General features: G+C 41.1%; 1 protein-coding gene across 1 annotated transcript in view; it reads left to right on the top strand.

Annotated features, from left to right (window-relative positions):
- Positions 1 to 14653: 14653 nt before the first annotated feature.
- The window catches only part of LOC110677894 (B-cell lymphoma/leukemia 11B), a 279886-nt gene continuing 273956 nt past the window's right edge, over positions 14654 to 20583 (top strand). The window contains exon 1 of the mRNA XM_021849729.1: positions 14654 to 16752. Within this exon, the coding sequence (XP_021705421.1) occupies positions 16716 to 16752 (37 nt within the window). The 5' untranslated portion in view covers positions 14654 to 16715. The remainder of the gene's footprint in view (positions 16753 to 20583) is intronic.

Raw genomic sequence — 20583 nt, 5'->3', positions numbered from 1 at the left:
CACCGACGGCACTGAGTGGGGTTCTAGAAATTACCTCAAGGTTTCTGGAAATGTTTCCATGTCCTACGGATATCGAACATAAGTTTTGCTTTTTCTAAAGCTTTAATATTATTTAGACCTTTTTTGTTAAAGTGAACTAAATAACAACAACAATGCCATATTGGGTTCTCTTTTTCATGATGATAACTTGGACTGGGGAAAATCCAAGTAAATCATTAATTCCATATTTGATCTCCTCAGGTGACTTTGGTGACTTGAGAGACCTTTCAAGACGACTTTGAACAAACGTTCAGTTTTGTCATCATAAGTAAAACAATGTACTACTTCTCTTCAAGATTTTTGAGGAAAAGTTCGCGATCTCGGCAAAACACGACAGTCTCCTTTCTTTGCGATTTGGAAAGAGACCTTGATTCCCTTAATGGAGTTCAAGATCTCCTGCCTAAATCCCCCAAATTCGGAACAACTGACCACGATAGGCGGCACTCTTTACTTTCTCACTTGAATCAAAGAGCTTGAGCTCGAGACTGTTTCGATTCGGTGCTCGGAAAATTTGTCTAGAGCATCGAACTGATTGCTCATTTCGATACAATTATTCATTTCACCCTTGGAAGAAAGTTCAAATTCCGGAGAGACGTCCTTTCTTGCATTCTAGCCAAGTTTAGTAACATTTTTAAATGAATTTAGAGATTAACCCTTCCTCTTGTTTGTAGTTGCAACCATGTTTAGTGAATAAGCGAAAGAAGACGAGACCTCCTAAGAGATTTTTTTTTCCAGAGCGGTGTCCAAGAAGGATTACCACCGCTAGCTTTCGCTAACAGGTCCAACCAAAAATAGAAGGCACGGTTTCAAACAAGTATCGTAAAGGGATCAATAGTAGAAAAAATAGTACTGAAAAGTATCGTTTTTAATTTTAGCTCAGAAAAGTACTGTTTTTGTAGCACTGAAAAGTACTGTTTTATTGCTTTAGGTAGTTTTTAGAAACCTCCAAGAGCAGAGAGAATTCGTGTACGCACAGCACGAAGGTACGTTGTGCACTGATTCAACTGGTCTTGTACTTCTAAACATTCGACAGTATTCAGCTGGTGTTCCTCAAGGCAGCATTTTGGGACCAATATTATACAATATTTTTAGACATGACTCACTTTAATTACCTCAGGGATGTCAAAAATCTTTGTTTGCTGATTACACAGGCCTCTTCGTAAAAGGACGACGCTTGCGTTTCATTTGTACTAGAATGCAAAAAAAAGGTAGGATAGTTTTTCTTCATACTTGCAGAAATGGAAGATTTCTTCTAATGCTTCTAAAACTCTACCTAAAATATTCCCATTTAAACCAAAATTCCTTTATATGTTACCTTTAAGTAGACATGTTGTTAAGATGAGAGGGTACAAAAAATTGTTAATATGAAGTATGGACTAATCTTAGATAAAAATTGATCCTTTGAAAATTGCATTGAGGGCATTTAAACCAAATGTAACAAAAAATATCTGTGTCCACTTATGAACAGCAAATCCAAACTTTGTTATCAAAACAAGTCTTTTGGCCAACCATATTGTATAATGTACCAAAATAGACAGGCTGCTATTATGCCAGGAAGAAAGCTTTGCAGAAGATTAAAAATATATTTTTTTAAATGATTCTGTAGTTCCCTCTCTGGTATAGTATTTATAAATTACAAAGGTCAAATAAAATGATCAATTCTACCTAACAAATTCGATGCAATCTTGTGTTGCCTCATAAATATCCAAACTTTCAACCGACACTGTAAACCCCCTTTACCTTTGCTGGCCCGAGTCCGATTCGGCAATGCAATGGATGATGTGGGAAAGGATTTCCACTTGGCGCACTTTCGTTGTATTGTCCCTAGCCGAGGGTTGTTAGTTGTTAGTTGCGTGCCTGTATGGGTTCGTATGGAGTTTCGTCGAACGCCGTCCCGATTCCGGGAAACAAGGGGGTGAATATGCTAATCAAAGTCCAGAAAAGCCGTGCTCTGGTGGTGGCCACCTCGCTTATGTGAGTGTGCTGTGGGATTTGGGAGAATTTATGTCGTTATGTGTGGAGCGTGAGCAAGTTTTCCTCGCACGTGAGAGTTGCCGGTTATGTACAACGCCAGTGCGATTAGATTCTGGAGCGGCTGAGAGAGAGTTTATTAAGGTGATAAATCAGTAAATAATGGTTTGTGGGAGAGACGCTCGGCCAGGTTAGTTAGAGCGCCGATACAGTTTGACATACGATGTTTGGGTTTTGTTCGGGAATTTGTCTTGCTGTTAGATTGATAGCATGTAAGGTGTTTGCGACAATGTTAAAATTCTTGAGATTCAACAGAATGCAAACAATATATTTTAGAACTTCATGGCAAATTATATAATATCAAATGATATACTGAAGCCAGTGTTGGTTGATCACTGCTTATGGTCTCCCAATACGCCTTTTATGCATAATTTACACTATGCATAACTTATCATCTCGCCCTAGAGCCATTGCAATCCGAGTGTGTAGCTCGTTGTTTTTAAGCAACTGATCGAGATAAAAACTGGGAGCGGGTTCTTCGCTTCTTCGTAACATTTTTAATTATCTTGTAAATTCATTCTTTTGCTCAGTAACAACAAGCTACCCACTTCGTTGCCGATGCCTTTTAGGACGAGATCATAAACTAAGCGAGAACAGTGAATACGGTTTTTGTCGTAGAAACTATATTAAGATCATCATAAAGGATCCAATCGCACAGGTTGACCCAATGAGCAGCAGCGATAAACGATAAATTGTTCAGAAAGACCATGCTGAATGCGATGTGTTCGAATCCCATCGATCTTTCCAAGTTTGAAGTTTTTCCGATTTTCTAGGGAATAAATATGCTTACCACATGGTATGCAAATGCATTGATTTCCGCAAGGAAAATTTACATTTCATTCTACTGTTGCATGATCAGCTATCAGAAATCCTTTGAGAATTATTATTATTTGAAGGATATTCGAGGTAATTCGAAATTTCGCGGCTTAGCAGCGTTTCCATACTTCGGTATTAATGTAAGCTATCAGAATGAACAACCTGAAGTTGTGTAAGTTTGGTGAAAACTATTGAAGAGTAGATATTACCATTATTTGATTATTATTTGGCCTCATTTCTTAGAAAAACTTGAAAAAAACTTGTTTTTGCCTTTGTTACTATACATGCTTATAACCTACGAAAATTCGATTGGTGCAAAAATAAATAAACCATTTTACCCAGACAACCAAAATGTACGTACCTTTTACGTATTTGCGTTATGCGATGCTTTAATGTGCAAAGTTTCACGTGTAAGATATCGCGGAAAGACATGCAAAAGTGGAGATGAAATTAGACATGCAATGCAAATGAATAGATTTTATTGCTAACTGTTTTGTAATATTATGCGATATAATCTATCATAATAAACTTTATTTGACAGCTGCTACGGATTGATACGACTTACTTAGTACGTGTATACGAAACGAAACCAAATGCACTAATAAACTCAGAAAATAGCATTTTGTGCGAGGAAACTCGCCGCTCAATCGATTTCCGTCACGTTTTTGTGCGGATGTTATCTTAATTGTACAAGTAAAAGAGTTTAACGTTGATTCCTCTGCGACTTCCGGTTGACTGGGTAATCGTCGATGTTTATTTTTTTTATTTCAAATTAAAACACAATAAAACTCTTTTTTGTCGAACATGCCACTAAATTCTTTCAAAAAAGGACAGTTGACATTTAGGCTTCATACGAAACAGACGTGTATTGTTTGCCAAGTGAAAACACCGCATATATTTTTCGCTAATCGGACTTTGTCCGAAAGGCTTATTCATTAAGTTTTCGTGTAAACGACTAGTTATCATCCTTAAGGATGGCCGGATTCCGCAAAAACTCAATCGTAATTGACTTTAGCGTCATGCCAGTACGACCAAAGCTGAACGTTGTGCAAGAGTTCCTGTTCAAGCAGATGTCCCTAGACATGTCGCTAGTCAAAAACCTGCAGACAAGCATTACTAAGTCCCATGTCATCATCGAACTGGACTCCGCAGCAACAGCTGAGAACGTCGTTATACTGCACAACATGAAGCATACACTTGAGCATGACAAACAGCTCTACCATATCCCAGTGCACCCGACAGACAACGCCATTGAGGTTAAGGTGTATGACTTGCCTCCACACATGCCAAACAATCTCATCTCAGCGCAGTTCTCAGCTTATGGGAAGGTTCTCTCCGTGAAGAACGATGTCTGGAAGGACTATTTCCCAGGCATCCCTAACGGAGTGCGAATAATTCGTATGGAAATCCAAACGCCGATTCCTTCGTATGTCCCCGTGGCCGGAGAGCTGTCATACGTCCTGTACAGTAACCAGGTAGGCATTGTACCCAGAAGGTCCATATCGGAAAGACATGTTCGGCTGCTCGAAAGGAGTCTTCCCAGAACGCAGGAGAGAAATCAACATTAGCCGAAATTGTCAGTAACTCGCAAGCTGGTACCAACGAGTCCCCGATAGAACACATGGAGGCCACAGATAGTGAATCTGATGATGAATCAGTCGCGTCAAAAGAAGCTACTACCATCCAGCTCTCCACGGCCGATTCACTGGCCACAACGATGAAAAAACCAGCAAATCTCCTGAAATGCCCAACTTCAGTCAACCCGTCGCCTCTACATCGAATTCGTCGAAAATTGTCACCTCGGAAACCGAAACAGATCCTCTTGGAGGTCGCAAACGAACTCTGTCGCCGAAGCAAGCTGAGCAAGAATCACAACGACCTCAACGCCGAACAAAATCTCAGCGACACACTTCAAAGTAAGGATAACTTTCTTCACCATCGAAGCCAAACATTCCGTACATAGCAGTACATGTCCATCTACGCAAACCATCGTTGGAGCACCTTAATTTCTCAAAGGTAAAAATACATTGTATATGTCTAGCCGTAGCGCCATCAGATACTACCGTCCTGAAAATTTCAATAAACTCCTCAGAACTCCACCTGCAAAATCATGTCATCAACTGTAATTCAAAACATCACCATCGACCAAAATCTATTTCACCGTTGGAGCAACACTTTCCTTCCAAGGTAAAAACAAAAAGTATATGTCCTGTCGAAGTGTATTTGGACGCTACCGTCCTGAAAAGTACAACAATCTCCGTAGAAGCCGTACCGAGTTTTATCTGCCTTTGGGATTGCGATGACTGTTCATGCCGGCTGGAAGGTTTCCCATCGTTGGAGCATCGCCCTTTCCGTAAGGTAATAAAACATAGTATATGTCCTGCCGTCGCGTTTTTGGATACTGCCGCACCTGTCAAGCAAATTTCAACATCCGTAGGCCAAATCACAACAGCGGCTCTCTCTTCAGCAAAATCCAGCGCACGAGTATGTCGACAGAAGGATACAATATCGGAGACACAACTACCACGATCTCGATGCTTGACGAACATCAGCAATAACCAAATTGTTGTTTACGGTAGGACACCAACAACACAGGTGAGCGATAACAGAGATAAACCGGCTGACAATAGACAACTTGTCATTAGAGTCACTATTATACACACTGCAAATGATTTAACAGCAAACGATAAGTCTCAGCGACCGGGAACGCTTTTGAGAGCTCACTTCACGGCTAAGGTACATTTCGTATACTTCACTCTTTAAAATACAAATGGATTCATTGAGCTTCAATTCAGCAACCATAAACATTGCTAATATATACAGTCGAACTAAAATAGATGCTCTCAATTCCTTCCTACGGTTAAACGAAATTGATATAGTTTTTCTGCAGGAAGTCGAAAATACGTCTATACAACTGACAGGTTACTCAATTGTTTTCAACATTGATAATAGAAATAGAGGTGTAGCAATTGCTCATAAGCCCAGTATTGAATACACAGCAGTTCAAAATTCTCTGGATGGTAGGCTAATAACAATAACACTGAAAAATGGGGTCACGCTGTGCAATATTTATGCCCCTACCGGAGCGCAAAATAGGGCATCACGAGAAGACTTTTTCAACTTCACTTGTGCAAATTATCTCAGAAATTGTACAGGACCGATAATCTTTGGGGGTGATTTCAATTCCGTTGTAAATCCCAGAGACGCGACTGGTGCTACCTCACGGAGTAATATGACGTCACGGCTAATGAGTTCCTTAGACCTGATTGATGTTTGGCGTGTTCTACATCGAAATGAGACCGATTATACTTTCGTGCGTGCTGGATCGTCCTCGAGGCTAGATAGGTTCCTAGTTTCTAGATCGTCCACTAGCTGGCTACGAACCATCAATCATTCAGTTACGTGCTTCAGCGATCATAAAGCAGTGTTAATGCGAATGGTTTTACCAATAACTGGTCCCATCATCGGGAGAGGCCTATGGCGACTCAACCCTCATGTTTTAGAGGATGAAGATACGCAAAACCGTTTTCAAGCTAGATGGAACTACTTAGTCCGACAAAAGCAAAATTATCGTTCCTGGTCATCATGGTGGTTAGATTACGCAAAACCTAAAGTTGCATCCTTTTTTCGTTGGCAGACTTCTCTTCAGATTCAAGACTTCCGTAATATTATGAATCTCTTACACGGTGAACTAACTAGGGCTTATCAACTGTATGCCAATGATGCAACACAATTGACACGAATTAGTAGGATCAAAAGCATTATGCTATTGAAGCAGCGTGAGTCATCAAGCAACTGGCGACAACTTAAGGAAACTTATCTGAAAGGAGAGCCAACTTCCTTATTTCATTTGTCGGAAAAGAACTACAAGCGTTCAAAAACCTTGATTACGGAATTGGATGTTGGAGGTGATATGATCAACGACAGTGGTCAAATAGAGCAATGCGTTGTCACATATTTCGAAGATTTGTTCCAAGAAAATAGACAGCAACCGACAGGAAGTACCTTCCTACCCACTCTTCGCATACCCGACCAAAATGTAGCAAACGAAATACTAATGGACCCAATTGAAGTCAATGAAATTCATCGCTGCATTAAAAATAGTTCTGCTAGAAAATCACCAGGAGCTGATGGACTCCCAAAAGAGTTTTACCTGAAATGTTGGAACACGATAAGTCGTGAATTTACCTTGATCTTGAACGAAATGCTACATGGTCCTAATATAGATCCACGCATGATGAATGGAATTGTCGTTCTAGTGAAGAAAAAGGGAGTCTGCAAAACAATGAATGGCTATCGTCCAATTACACTGCTGAATTTCGACTACAAAATTCTAACTAGGATTTTGAAGCAGAGAATGGCTCCATTATTGGAATTTGTCTTATCCAAACATCAGAAATGCGCAAATGGGAAACGCAACATTTTTCAAGCAACTAGCAAAATTCTAGATACGCTTTCCGCTCTAAAACACTCCAAAAAATCATCACTGTTAGTGTCCTTCGACCTTGATCATGCTTTTGACAGGGTGAAGCATAGCTTTCTTCTACAAACAATGCAGCGGATGAACTTCAATGCACAATTTGTAGAACTTCTGAAAAGAATAATGGAAAACTCTTCAGCGCGAATACTCATCAATGGAAAACTGTCAAGGGCGTTCCAAATACACCGGTCGGTGAGGCAAGGAGATCCGCTCAGCATGTTCCTCTTTGTTATATATATGCAACCATTGATCGACAAGATTGTAGAATCAGGGGACGCTGTTGAAGGATTGAACGTTTACGCGGACGACATCAGCATATTTGTTCCTAATATGCAGACATTACAACGTGTAGTGCAGGTAATCCGGGAGTTTCAAACCACATCTGGCGCAATCCTAAATCTGCAGAAAACGGTTGCTCTGAAAATAGGAAATATTTCGTCAGGAGATCAGCTGCCTTGGCTAAACTTCTCTAATTTCGTAAACATCCTAGGCATTAGATTCTGCTGCAGTGTCAAACAAACTATGGAGTCAACATGGATCAACGTAATCAAAAACATGAAATGGCGATTGTGGATGAGCAGATCGCGCTCGTTGAATTTAATACAAAAGATAATCTTGATAAACACCTTCGTATCCTCCAAAATGTGGTACACAGCGTCAACGCTCCCATTACCAAAAAAGTTTGAACAACAAATCCTTAAGGAATACAGGAATTTCCTTTGGATTGGTGGCAAAAATCACATACGCCTTGAAACTCTTTTTCTGACGAAGAACCGTGGTGGCTTAAACCTACATTGTCCGGGGTTGAAATCTGTGTCGTTATTAACGAACAGAATTCTTGATAATTTGTACGATCTGCCGTTTTTACGTGGACTTTTAAATACGGACCAGATTTTTCAGATTCCAGCTGCTTACCCTCAAGTCAAAGTATTTGCTTTGGAAGTGGCAACACTGGCCAATAAAACTCTGGAGCACCATAGTTCTTCCAACATATATTCAGAACTACTTTTAGCGGAAAATGATCCTGAACTGCTGAGCGTTAATCGTCGTTGGAAGGTGATTTTCAAGTATATAGCAGATCATCGAATTCATTCACAATATCGCTCAGTTTGGTATACCGCAATCCATGGGAAGATTAATCATAACGAATTATTGTACAAACAAAGACGCCGACACTCTCCTTTATGCGACCGTTGTCCAGGTGTCATAGATACCGTTGAGCATAAGCTTTTTTCATGTCTTGTGTCAAAACCTGTTTGGATTTTTGTGAAATCAATAATTTCAAGAATGAAGCCAGCCCTTCAACGGAAGTCACCGAATTATTTACTTTTTCCTGAGTTAAGAGGCATACCATCCAGAGAAGCACTCAAAATTAATCAGCTTTTTGCAAAATTTGTATACTTCATATGTTGTACTCCAGAAGAACAAATTAATGTTAGTAGTTTTAAGCTTGAATTGTAAATCTAAAAGTTTTATAAGTTAGTACTCTAAATAAATTCAGACCAAGATAAAAAAAAAAAAACCCAGACAACCAAAATGTACGTACCTTTTACGTATTTGCGTTATGCGATGCTTTAATGTGCAAAGTTTCACGTGTAAGATATCGCGGAAAGACATGCAAAAGTGGAGATGAAATTAGACATGCAATGCAAATGAATAGATTTTATTGCTAACTGTTTTGTAATATTATGCGATATAATCTATCATAATAAACTTTATTTGACAGCTGCTACGGATTGATACGACTTACTTAGTACGTGTATACGAAACGAAACCAAATGCACTAATAAACTCAGAAAATAGCATTTTGTGCGAGGAAACTCGCCGCTCAATCGATTTCCGTCACGTTTTTGTGCGGATGTTATCTTAATTGTACAAGTAAAAGAGTTTAATGTTGATTCCTCTGCGACTTCCGGTTGACTGGGTAATCGTCGATGTTTATTTTTTTATTTCAAATTAAAACACAATAAAACTCTTTTTTGTCGAACATGCTACTAAATTCTTTCAAAAAAGGTAGAACAAAAAGAAAACTTAAAAATACTTGTTAACTTTTTTTCCTTCTCGCCTGGAGGCAAGGTTTAAATCCCTGTCGACAAGACTTTTCAAGGTGGAATTCTAGATTGCATTGCAAGAAGCCACGATATCCCTAAAAGTATGTTTAAAGTAATCCTTAGTTTAAATCATTAAAGAGTATGAGAAAATATTGATGTAACAATTTACTAAGTAATTTCATAATGAGTTGCTGAGTTTATTCCCGCAAAAAAGTGCCTTCATTTCCGCAAGTTATTGAGTGTCTTCATTTCACTCAATTTGAATTTTCTCTGTGTACATAATTTGATGAATGTTTTCATTATGTTGTTGGAACAAACCATGAAGGAATATCTGTAAAAATTCTTGCATAAATTCCTAGTGAAATTTCTAAATAAATTTATGTAGAAATTCATACTAAAATTCTTGAAAAAACACCTGAAAAAAAACATACGAACAAAACCTCAGAATACCTACCATATATTTCCCGACAAACTCGTGGATGAATTTCGCAGAAATTTCTGAAGAAATATTCAAAGGATCCCTTTAAGAATATTTGAAGGCACCTCTCTCGAATCATAAGAGATATATCTGGAAAAAATCCTAAAGAAATCTTAACGGAATACATAGTAGGAATAATTGTAAGGTACCTTTAGAAATAACACATGATAAATTTTTCGGACAGTCCCTGAAAGAGTTTTCATAAAAATCCCCAAAAATCTATGTTGACACATATATTTTCCCAACGGAATGTTTTTTTCTTCGATGCTGTGGAAATTACTGGAGACATTCTTTGGAGTGCCAATAAGAAATTTTTGGAGGGATCTTTGAAACAACAAGCAACATTTCTGGAAATTTCTGGAATTCGTGGAAAAATCTCTGGACAACTAATTATTACTTGGAGAAACTATTGAAGTACTCCCTGAATGACTGGACAATGCTTACCATTGGCACTTCGCGTACCTGCAGGAATAAAATAGACCCCATTTATGGTTCTTAGCTTCTTGTCCAGTAACTTTTATCCCTACCTCCCCGTGGTGCCGCTTGGGGTACGAGTAACCGTAGGGAAGATCGGGTAACCAAACCTGGTGGGACCTTGGTCGTATGCTGACAGGGAAGGGGGGCTCCTCTCTTCTGAAGGTGTAGCTTATCAGAGCGTCTGTTCTCCATGTTAGGAGCGGCTGATCATCGTCCTAGTGCCAGCGTGGGACTCTAAACAGTGCTGTGAACGATGATCCTCCGGCGAGACAGGGGGTTGGGGCATCGAAAACGGACTAACGATTGGAAACTCGGATCATGGAACTGTAAGTCTCTACATTTCTTGGGAAGTACCCGCATTCTTTCCGAATTATTGAGGGTCCACAAGTTCGACATCGTAGCGCTGCAGGAGGTTTGCTGGAAAGGGTCGACGGTACATTCGTATAGGGATGGTTATACCATCTACCAGAGCTGCGGCAACAGGCATGAGCTGGGCACAGCTTTTATCGTGATGGGCGAAATGCAGAAGCGCGTGATTGGATGATGGCCAATCGACAACAGAATGTGCAAGTTGAGGATCAAAGGCCGTTTCTTCAATATCAGCATAATCAACGTGCACAGCCCTCACCTAGCAAGTGACGATGACGATAAGGACGCTTTCTACGCGCAGCTGAAACGTGAATACGACGACTGCCCAAGGCATGATGTCAAAATCGTTATCGGAGATCTCAACGCTCAGGTTGGCCAGGAATTTAGACCGATTATAGGGAAGTTCAGCGCTCACCAGCTTACGAACAAAAACGGCCTTAGACTGATTGATTTCGCCGCCTCCAAAAACATGGCCATACGTAGTACCTACTTCCAGCACAGCCTCCCGTATCGGTACAGCTGGAGATCACCCCAACAGACTGAATCGTAAATCGACCACGTTTTGGTTGATGGAAGATACTTCTCGGACATTATCGACGTCAGAACCTATCGCGGCGCAAACATCGATTCGGACCACTACCTTGTGATAGTTAAAGTGCGCCAACGACTCTCCATTGTAAGCAACATTCGGTACCGACGCCCGCCACGGTACAATCTGGAACGACTCTAGCTACCCGAAGTCTCAACTGAATACGCGCAAAGCCTTGAGGCAGCGTTGCCGGAAGAGGGAGAGCTCACCGAAGCCCCTCTTGAGGACTGCTGGAGTAGTCTCAAAGCAGCCATTAACAACGCAGTGGAAGGTGCAATTGGGTTCGTGGAAGGAAATCGACGGAACGGTTGGTTTGACGAAGAGTGTCAGACGGTTTTGGACGAGAAGAATGTAGCGCGGGCGATGATGCTGCTACAAGGCACCCGTCAAAACGTGGGACGATACAAACAGAAGCGAAGACAGCAAACCTGTCTTTTCCAGGATAAAAAGCGCCGCCTGGAAGAGTTGGAGTGCGAAGAGATGGATCAGCTGTATCGTTCTCAAGAAACACGTAAGTTCTACAAGAAACTCAATGCATCCCGCAAAGGCTTTGTGCCGCGAGCCGAAATGTGCCAGGATAAGGATGTAGGTATCTTGACGGACGAACATGAGGTGATCGAAAGGTGGAAGCAGCACTACGACGAACACCTAAATGGCGCAGAGGAGCAAGATCAAGACAGCAGAAGGAATGGCTTCATCAGTACGGCGGATGAGGGAGACGTGCTAACTCCCATAATAAGCAAAGTTAAGGATGCTATCAAACAGCTCAAGAACAACAAAGCAGCTGGAAAGGATGGTATTGGAGCGGAACTTATTAAAATGGGCCCGGACAGGTTGGCCACTTATCTGCACCGATTGATAGCCAGGATCTGGGATACAGAACAGCAACCGGAGGAGTGGAAGGAGGGAATAATATACCCAATATACAAAAACGGTGACAAGTTTACAAGTTTTCTTAATGCAGCCTATAAAGTGCTTTCCCAGTTCATCTTCCGCCGTTTATCACCACTGGCAAGCAGATTTGTGGAAAGTTTTCAAACCGGTTTTGTGGACGGGCGATCGATGACAGACCAAATCTTTATGCTGCGGCAGATCCTCCAAAAGTGTCGCGAATATCAAGTCCCTACGCACCACCTATTCATCGATTTCAAAGCGGCCTATGATACCATCGACCGCGAAGAGCTATGGAAGATTATGGTCGAGAATGGTTTTCCCGGGAAACTGACTAGACTGATCAAAGCAACGATGGATAGTGTACAGTGCTGTGTGAAGATATCGGGAGCAATATCGGACCCGTTTGAAACACGCAAAGGACTTCGACAAGGCGATGGTCTTTCCTGCCTCCTGTTCAATATTGCGCTAGAAGGTGTTATGGAACGGGCGGGCTTCAACATGCGGGGCACGATCTTCAACAAATCCAGCCAGTTCAGCCAGTTGCTGACGACGAGGACATTGTCGGAAGAACGTTCCAGGTGGTTTCAGTATACCAGACTGAAACGTGAAGCAGAAGTGATATTGATAGTTTAATAACATCAGCTGATACGACAGATATTGAGCAACTCTCCCTCTACTCGAGAATTTAACCAGTAACTTTATTGTACTTGAGGTGATGAATATCCTCAAAGTACGAGCTAATGGATCATAAAAATGACCAAAATGGCCGCTTTAGAAAGCACAGATAGCGCCACCGTTGCCTTGTGTGTTTGACAGAACAGCAATGCTGTCACAATGTTAAACCCCATATACAGTGGCACCTTTGTTTTGATGCGGTGAGCACTTACAAAAACTACCTTCAATGATCCATTGGTTTCGTCTACAGTTTTGACATAAACATTTCTTCCGTCGTCTTTACCCTCATTGCATGCGCACCCAGCTCCATTCAGGTGTTCACTGAAGTGCTGTTTCCACCTTTCAATCACTTCAAGTTCTCAACATACCCCCATCCTTATGCATTTCTTCTCCTGGCAGCCTTTGCGGTATACCTTGAGCTTTTGACAGAACCTCCTTAAGGTGAAGATGAATCGAAGCCAAACTTCAAATCTTTAGGAGCACAAATCTGGGGAACCGAACATGCGTTTGAGCTGACACCTTAATCGATAGTTCACCACCAGCTAGTGATCAATCGATTAAGTTTTCAGCTTAAACGGATGTTTGGTTCTCCAGATTTGTGCTCTTGAAAATTCGAGGTTTGGCTTCGATTTTATCTTTAATCGTCTTAATCTCTTTGCACTCCACTCCTGACGATATTTTCGCTGTTCCCGTTCACCAAGTTGAACAGCCGAGGTATTATTTAATGTTTTACCAGATCTCAATTTGTTTATTACGCTGATAACATACTTAAACAAAAGATTAATGATCAATGAATAACATCTGGTTTTGCTGATTTTAACGCTTGTGCTCGAAGTTGTGCATGTGCTCTGGTAGTTTGAGGTTAAAGCGAAAGTAGAAGCTAAAGTCAATAAATGACACTCAACAGATACCAAGTTTTAGCATTCTTTTACTAAAGAGTCTCACATCATGCATTTCACAAACTTGTTCCAAACTTTTGTTTCTATAATCCAATTTTTCCCAGCCTACAATCCCCAAAGCAACGAAGTCCGAGCGCAGATATACCTGTCCGGCATAGAACTCCAACACATCCATCCACGCCGTGAGCATCGGAGAGGGACGGTGGAGTCTACGACGCCATCGACGCTCCCAAAGAAGGTGGCCAAGTGGTGGTGGAACCCAAAACACACAACCCGAGGCCCACTCCCATCCCCAACTCTTTATCGCGCGTGTGGAGCCTTCGTTTCGGAGCGGGAGAATCAAAACAAAAACAAAACTCCGCCGTCAAATCATGCTCTCAGAGAGCAACGCGGCATGCTTTCGGCGTCGCGATCTCGCGAGCGACGTCGCGGTGGTATTCGCGACACGACGAGAGTGCCAAATCTCCGCTTCTAGAGTCGGTGGACTGGACGACGACGACGACGGTGGCTAGTGGACATTCTAAGCATGTGTGTGGCCGTCTGGTTGCGAAGGGGAGGAACGCGACCTAATCGCGAACGTCGTCGGAATATGTACAAGTCTGCGATGAGAGCGAGAGACGCGAGCGATGATTAGAATATGTATTGAGGGAAATGCTGCTGGGTTAGTGTCGTTGTAGTGGTCGCGCGCGTATGGAAATTTGATGAGTGTTTTGTTGTTTGTTCGGTGCTGGGTGGGGAAGGGGTGAAAGGACGCGTCTCGTCCTTAGTCCGTTTGTGTTTTGGTTTCTGGAAAAAGGAGATGATGATGGTAACGGTTCTTCGGAGTCGTTCACATATGAGCAAGTGTGAGCGAGAAAGGATGAAGCATGTAGCACACATCACATGTGAGCGCGGGTGAGGGGGCGGGTGGTAGTTTTCGTCGTGTGTGGGTTCGGGAAAATCGGTCGGTACATAGTGGGCACATTATCCGGATGGGAATAGAAGGATTCGGACGTGATACAGAACATTAGCAACGGCAGTGGGACTGCGTGTGTGTGTGAATTTTCGGTGGACAGGTCCTGACGGTGGTCATAGACAGGATTGCTAGATGAGTGGGTGCAGGTGAGGAGAAAGAGTGATGAGTGGGACGAAGTGAATGATCCGTGGAGAGATATCCAATTCTCCCGCTCTTGGATGATGGGGAGAAGTGTAGCGCCGCCGGTCGGTGGGAGGATGTTTGGGTGTGCGGAGATTGTATAGAGCCCGAGTTGAGGCACGACGACGTCCTCCTATGTTCTGGCACGGACTGGTGTTTAGTCGTGGTTGTTTTATGCTCACGTTCGCCTCATCGTCATCGTCGTCATCATTGTCAATGAGCATAAGCGGCGTCGGCGGCGAAGGCAGCTGTAGAGACGATGGCAAAAGGAAAAGCATAAGAGATGTGCTGTTTTGGTTGATGATCGTGTTGTGCCTACTACAAGACAACGGCGTGGATCTTGGCCAGCGGTGAATGAGAGACAGAGAGAGCGAGGACGGGTCGGGTCGGGTCGGGTGCGGTGTGGCCGGTTGGATACTCCAGCGACGTGCGCTCTCCGTTTGCTGTGGTCGATTCTGCAGTTGTTGTTGGCGGTACTGTAGTCTTCGAGTCGAGAGGAGTCATCGCGCGCGCCAAGCCACGACACGACGGTATGATATAACGTTTTTGGTTGGACTTGGCACATTAGATGCAAACGGACTGTCGCGAAGTGAGGATGTCATAGTGGGAAGTGCTTGACTTTTTGCGAATCGGCTACTTCGCGCGAACACTCGGTGCGTCTTCACTTCTTCGGTGAACCAGGGTCCAGTGGACGAGACTGTTGACCCCGGATTTCGAACTTCGGATTCCTTGATTACAATCAATCGGAACTCGTAGTGCTTCAGTGCAATTACTTTGTATATCATTGAAACGAAAATCAAATCTTAGTGATACCTTTGAACTTCTTCAACCATCGGAATACAAATCACAAAAATTCCTGAACCCTCGGTTATTGAAAATCCACCAGAAACAGAACAAGTGCACAACCGTCCAGTAAAGAAAAAAGATGCCTCTGTATGCGGTGAGGTTAAAATCCCTATCGGAGTGTGTGGTTTAGTGAAAACTATCAAGAGGATACTTACTGCCATCATCGGCAAAAAAAAAAAACAACCCAAAAAAGTGATCCCAACAGAACATCCGGAAGACAACAAAACGCTACAAAGTATGCAGCAGAAACAGAAAAAACGCGGCGTGATTGTTTGCGTGTGAAAACGACGAGGGGAAATTTTCCTCGAAACAGTTTTTTTTTACTTCTTCTATCTGTCTCGCCTTTGTGCAGAGTGCAATACACAAACGGAAGAATCCTTGAATGAAACCCTCCCCGTCCTTCAACCTCTTGTCCCCGCGCCGAACCGCGAGAGGCGCAAGGAAGTTAATTGAGTGAACAGAAGGAACCTACTACTAGAGGGATGATTCGAAGATAAAAGCAGAAGAAAAAAAATTGCCACCCATCGGCGCTAATTGCGAAGAGCCGCCTCACGAATACTATCCTGGCCTGTCTGTCAGCCCTTGCGACCAGGACTGGGAAGAGAGTGATCTTTAAATAAAAAAAAAAACACAAGAAAAAAGTGCGCGTGGAAAATCGCGGAAAATCAGCTGCTTTACGCGAAAACAGTGCGAACAGTGATAAAAAAAACGAAGCAGAACGCAACTTGTAGTAAACGACGATTCCGGTAGAGTGGAGTGTTGCGACGGTGGTGTTGTCTGCTGGTGCAGCCCAGACCAAGAATTTTTTTATTTAGTTGAAGAGAAGCAACCTAAAAAAAAGGACGACGAAGTCGACGACGACGTGCTTTCGCCATCCGCGCGCACAGACACACAAACACACCGACGCGCGAAGTGAAAAACAACAATCCTGCCAAAATGAGAATTAAAATGCCAGCTGTTCGGATCGCACAAGGTAAGAGAAGAAAAAGGTTCGCGAGCCTATTTGCGTTTTTTTTTCAAGGAGCTTTTCAGGTCTTCTCGCGGAGTGACTTTAAAGTGAACTTGTGGGTGCGTCGAGAAATCGATTTTTCCTCGGAGCTGCTTTCCTACGGATGGGAAAACAATGGAGCGGGATCTGATGGGTGGTGACTGGGCGAAGGATGCTTCGAGCTACTAATGGGGGTTGTTTGGGTGACTTTAATATGAAACTTTTCTGGGGTTTCAGAGACTGGTATCAGTCGTCAGATGTGTTGTGATTTAACGTTTATCGAGAATTCAAATCTTCTCGATGCTCAAACCAACTTAATCCAAGAAGAACATTGACTTGAACTGGTGTGCAATAATTCAAATACTTACAACACATGTGCAAAAACCAGATATACAATAATAAAGATTGATGAAGATCCACTCCGCAGTCGAATTGTAGGTGAATGCTAAAAACTACGTAAAGCAAATTTTAATAATTATGCGGACGTTTGTCCACTTTTCGTGTAACAAACTAATTTTATGTCACCAAACGGAATACTATTTCAACATTCTATACAACACCTTAAAATGTTAAGAATCATTTTAAACTGGATGAACCTCAGGATAATGGGGTTCATATTGATCATGATTATCATCATTACCTCGAGAAATGTTGTTTATTACAGAAGGCTTTTCATAGTTTTCTTTCGGGTGATTATGGACATTTATGGCTAACTCAATTCTACTGACTGATAGTAAAGTTATGTGTTTAACATTCGTCAATAGCAGATTTTTAGAATAAATTCTCGGGATCAACTAATTGTATATTTCCGATCTTCACATGGCATTTGCAAGTACGGAACGGTGTGTTCTGTGCGACACCCAATTTTGATGATCAGCAAATATGTCAAGAAAAAAATGGGATACCGTCAAATTTAGACATACCAGACAGATTAGGGAACCTAGATAGCCGTAGCGGTAAAACCGCAATTTTTCAACAAGACCAAGCTGAGAGTCGTTGGTTCGAATCAAACCGAATGAAAATCTTTACGTTAGGTGAATTTTCTCGATTTCCCAGGGCATAGAGTATCTGGCACACTATATAGACATACAAAAATAGTCATTGAGATAATTAAGTATTGCAATATACAATATGAATGGCTTAGCAGTTTTCGACGTAGCTAGAAACATGGAGATTTGAAAAGGTTTTTTTCATGTATGCTAGTCAGAAACATTTTTTTCTTGTTAAGAGCCCTAATGCTCCTAGAAATATTTTCTGGTTACGCCACTGCATCATATGAATAAAACACCGAAAAAGGATAATATTTAAGTTATTTAACCGCAATTTTTTTTAGTGATTATCCGCAGTGGAAATAATAATAATCGAGTACGACCTGTATTTGATGGAAATCTCGATTATAATGGCTACCGGCTAGGTGAGGTTTCTTCTTTGAAAACTTGTCCGTTTATAGCTGCTCCGATGATTTTTTTTTCTTGTACAACCGCAGATAACTTGCCAAATCATCAACTTGCGAGTGAATGTATTTGCAAAACCCAATTTGAGGTTAGCCGGAGCATCCATCTTACGTTGGATAAGGTAAAACTATTGGTTTGGAATTCAAAAATTTTAAAGTTTGTGCGATCAGAGAATTTTTTTATGTTTCCGCGTTCTATTTTCGATAACTTTTTTGAAAATTTGTATTAATCTTGATAAAGTTTCTACCAATTAACATAAAATCTTTTGGAATAAAAACACTTCAATAAGTTTCTCGCAATAAATGAAAATAAGCGACCAACTGGAACGGACTTTAAAGATATTAGTTCACAAAGATAATAGAAAAGGACAGTTTCAGTTTCTGATCCTGATTTATTTTAAATTGATGCTTCTGAAAAATAAATGAATTTGATCGATTGTGTCACGCAACAACTTCTGAAAATAGCCTATGTATTTTGCATATACTTCGATCCCTCTTATTATTTCGATTTTGGTGGCATTTTAAGTTTAGGAAAATCAGCAAACCTTGAATTCTCCCAACTCATAAAATACAGTTGAATTACAAGCTGTCTCGTATTGAAAACTAGTCCAATTTGTTTTTAAAATGACACTTCAATTGAAAAATATAAAATAAAAATCTAACAGGGAATCTTTTGCAGACTCTTGCCGTCATTTGTGGAGGGGTCTGAAAGAATAAGTAACTCGCTACTGTACAGTAAATAATTCAAACTTACCAACTTGCAATAGTTTAACTTGAGCGTTTCTGTCCCGAGAGGTGGAAAATTCGTATACATGGTTTGCTACAATTTGGCTCATTCCACAAACAAATCTGCATCATGTTTCACAATCGCTCAGTGTCTAGTCATACTGGTCCAAGTGTTTTATGGTGATTTTTCGAAAACGTACTCTAACAATTCGAAATAACAAAATATTTACATATGATTCATTGTGATATCAGCAGTTATCTGTTTGCTGCAATATCTGTACCAAAATAGCATTGGAATAATCAGACTGGATTTTGTCGTAAACTTGTCTTCACATGGCCAAAATTTTATGTAGTCCCGTCTTTATGAACACTAACCAATTCTACCATAATTGGTGTATATATACAGCACTGAAGCCCAGATAGCTGGAGCGGCAAACGTGCAGGTATTCGTGCTGAGGGTCGTGTGTTCTAATCCCGCCGGGTTTGGAAATTTTCTCGATTTCGCAAAGCGCGGAGTATATTTGTGCTTGTTCTAAAACAAATGCAAAAATAATGATGAATTGGCAAAGAAGGCCCACCACTAATAACTTGGAAAGTGCTCAGAATACAATAAGCTGAGAATCAGACTCTGTCCCACTTATGACGCAATGTCAGAAAGTAGACGAAGAAACATTAAAGTTTGCAGCACAGCTCAGAAATAACTTTACTATAAATTCACAGCGTATTAAATACAAACTTTAAAGTTAGCGGCAGGGGTTGAGTTCTGAGAATATTTCGAGTATCTCTCACTAATCGCTCTCTGTAACCATCATGATCGGCTGCACATCATGAGAGTCTGTTTATCGTCTACTGCGATAGATCTGATTATGTGGGGGTGAATTATTTGTTCATACCAGTAGAGTAAAACTGCTACCCCCAGTGGTAAATAAGCGAGAACAATTGGGGCTCTCCTTCGCTGCTGCTATTTATCAAGCTTGTTACAACTTGCAAAACATTGCCGATCATGGACCGATAAAGAAGCGATGTTTTTCTTCGATTGCATGAATCGTGCTTCGAAATCAATTGGGAACAAATTCTGCAATGCCTGGTTACTATCAATTTTGCATAAAGCAAAAATTTACAAAACTTCTATAGTTAGATATTTTAATAATATCCATTTTAATCTAAAATCTAAAAATTTTGCAAAAGGGCACATGCCCTGAATTAAAAAAAAAAATATTAAAAGAATAGTTTAAAATTTTGTCATTTTTTTTTTAAATGAGGGAAGTTTGCGATCACTCAATAGTTTTCTTTTAAACAGCTTTGAGTTCTACTTCGAGTTGATTGGAAGTTATTTCTTTACTGCGGTGAAAACTTGAAATCACTCGCTGCACTAAAATCCGAACTCCAAACCTCCGAACTAGACCATTTTGTTTGAAAAAATGGCATTCTGTACATTTTACTAGAGCGGTCTTAACAGAGAAATGTCGCTATAAAATTGAAAATTTATATGGAAATTTGAAGGGACCGTTGGAAATGTCCCTAGAGAGATTTGTCACAATGAAAGTTGTCGTTATAACGAGCTTCGACTGGATTATTACTCAACCACGCCCAAAAATTGAGCAGCAGTTATTGTACCGTGTCTTTTTTCCATTTTT

This window comes from Aedes aegypti, chromosome 3 (assembly GCF_002204515.2).
Source record: "Aedes aegypti strain LVP_AGWG chromosome 3, AaegL5.0 Primary Assembly, whole genome shotgun sequence".
In the NCBI taxonomy this organism is placed as follows: Eukaryota; Metazoa; Arthropoda; class Insecta; order Diptera; family Culicidae; genus Aedes; species Aedes aegypti.
Note: the sequence above shows the minus strand (reverse complement) of the source record. Positions and strands in the feature narration are given on the sequence as shown.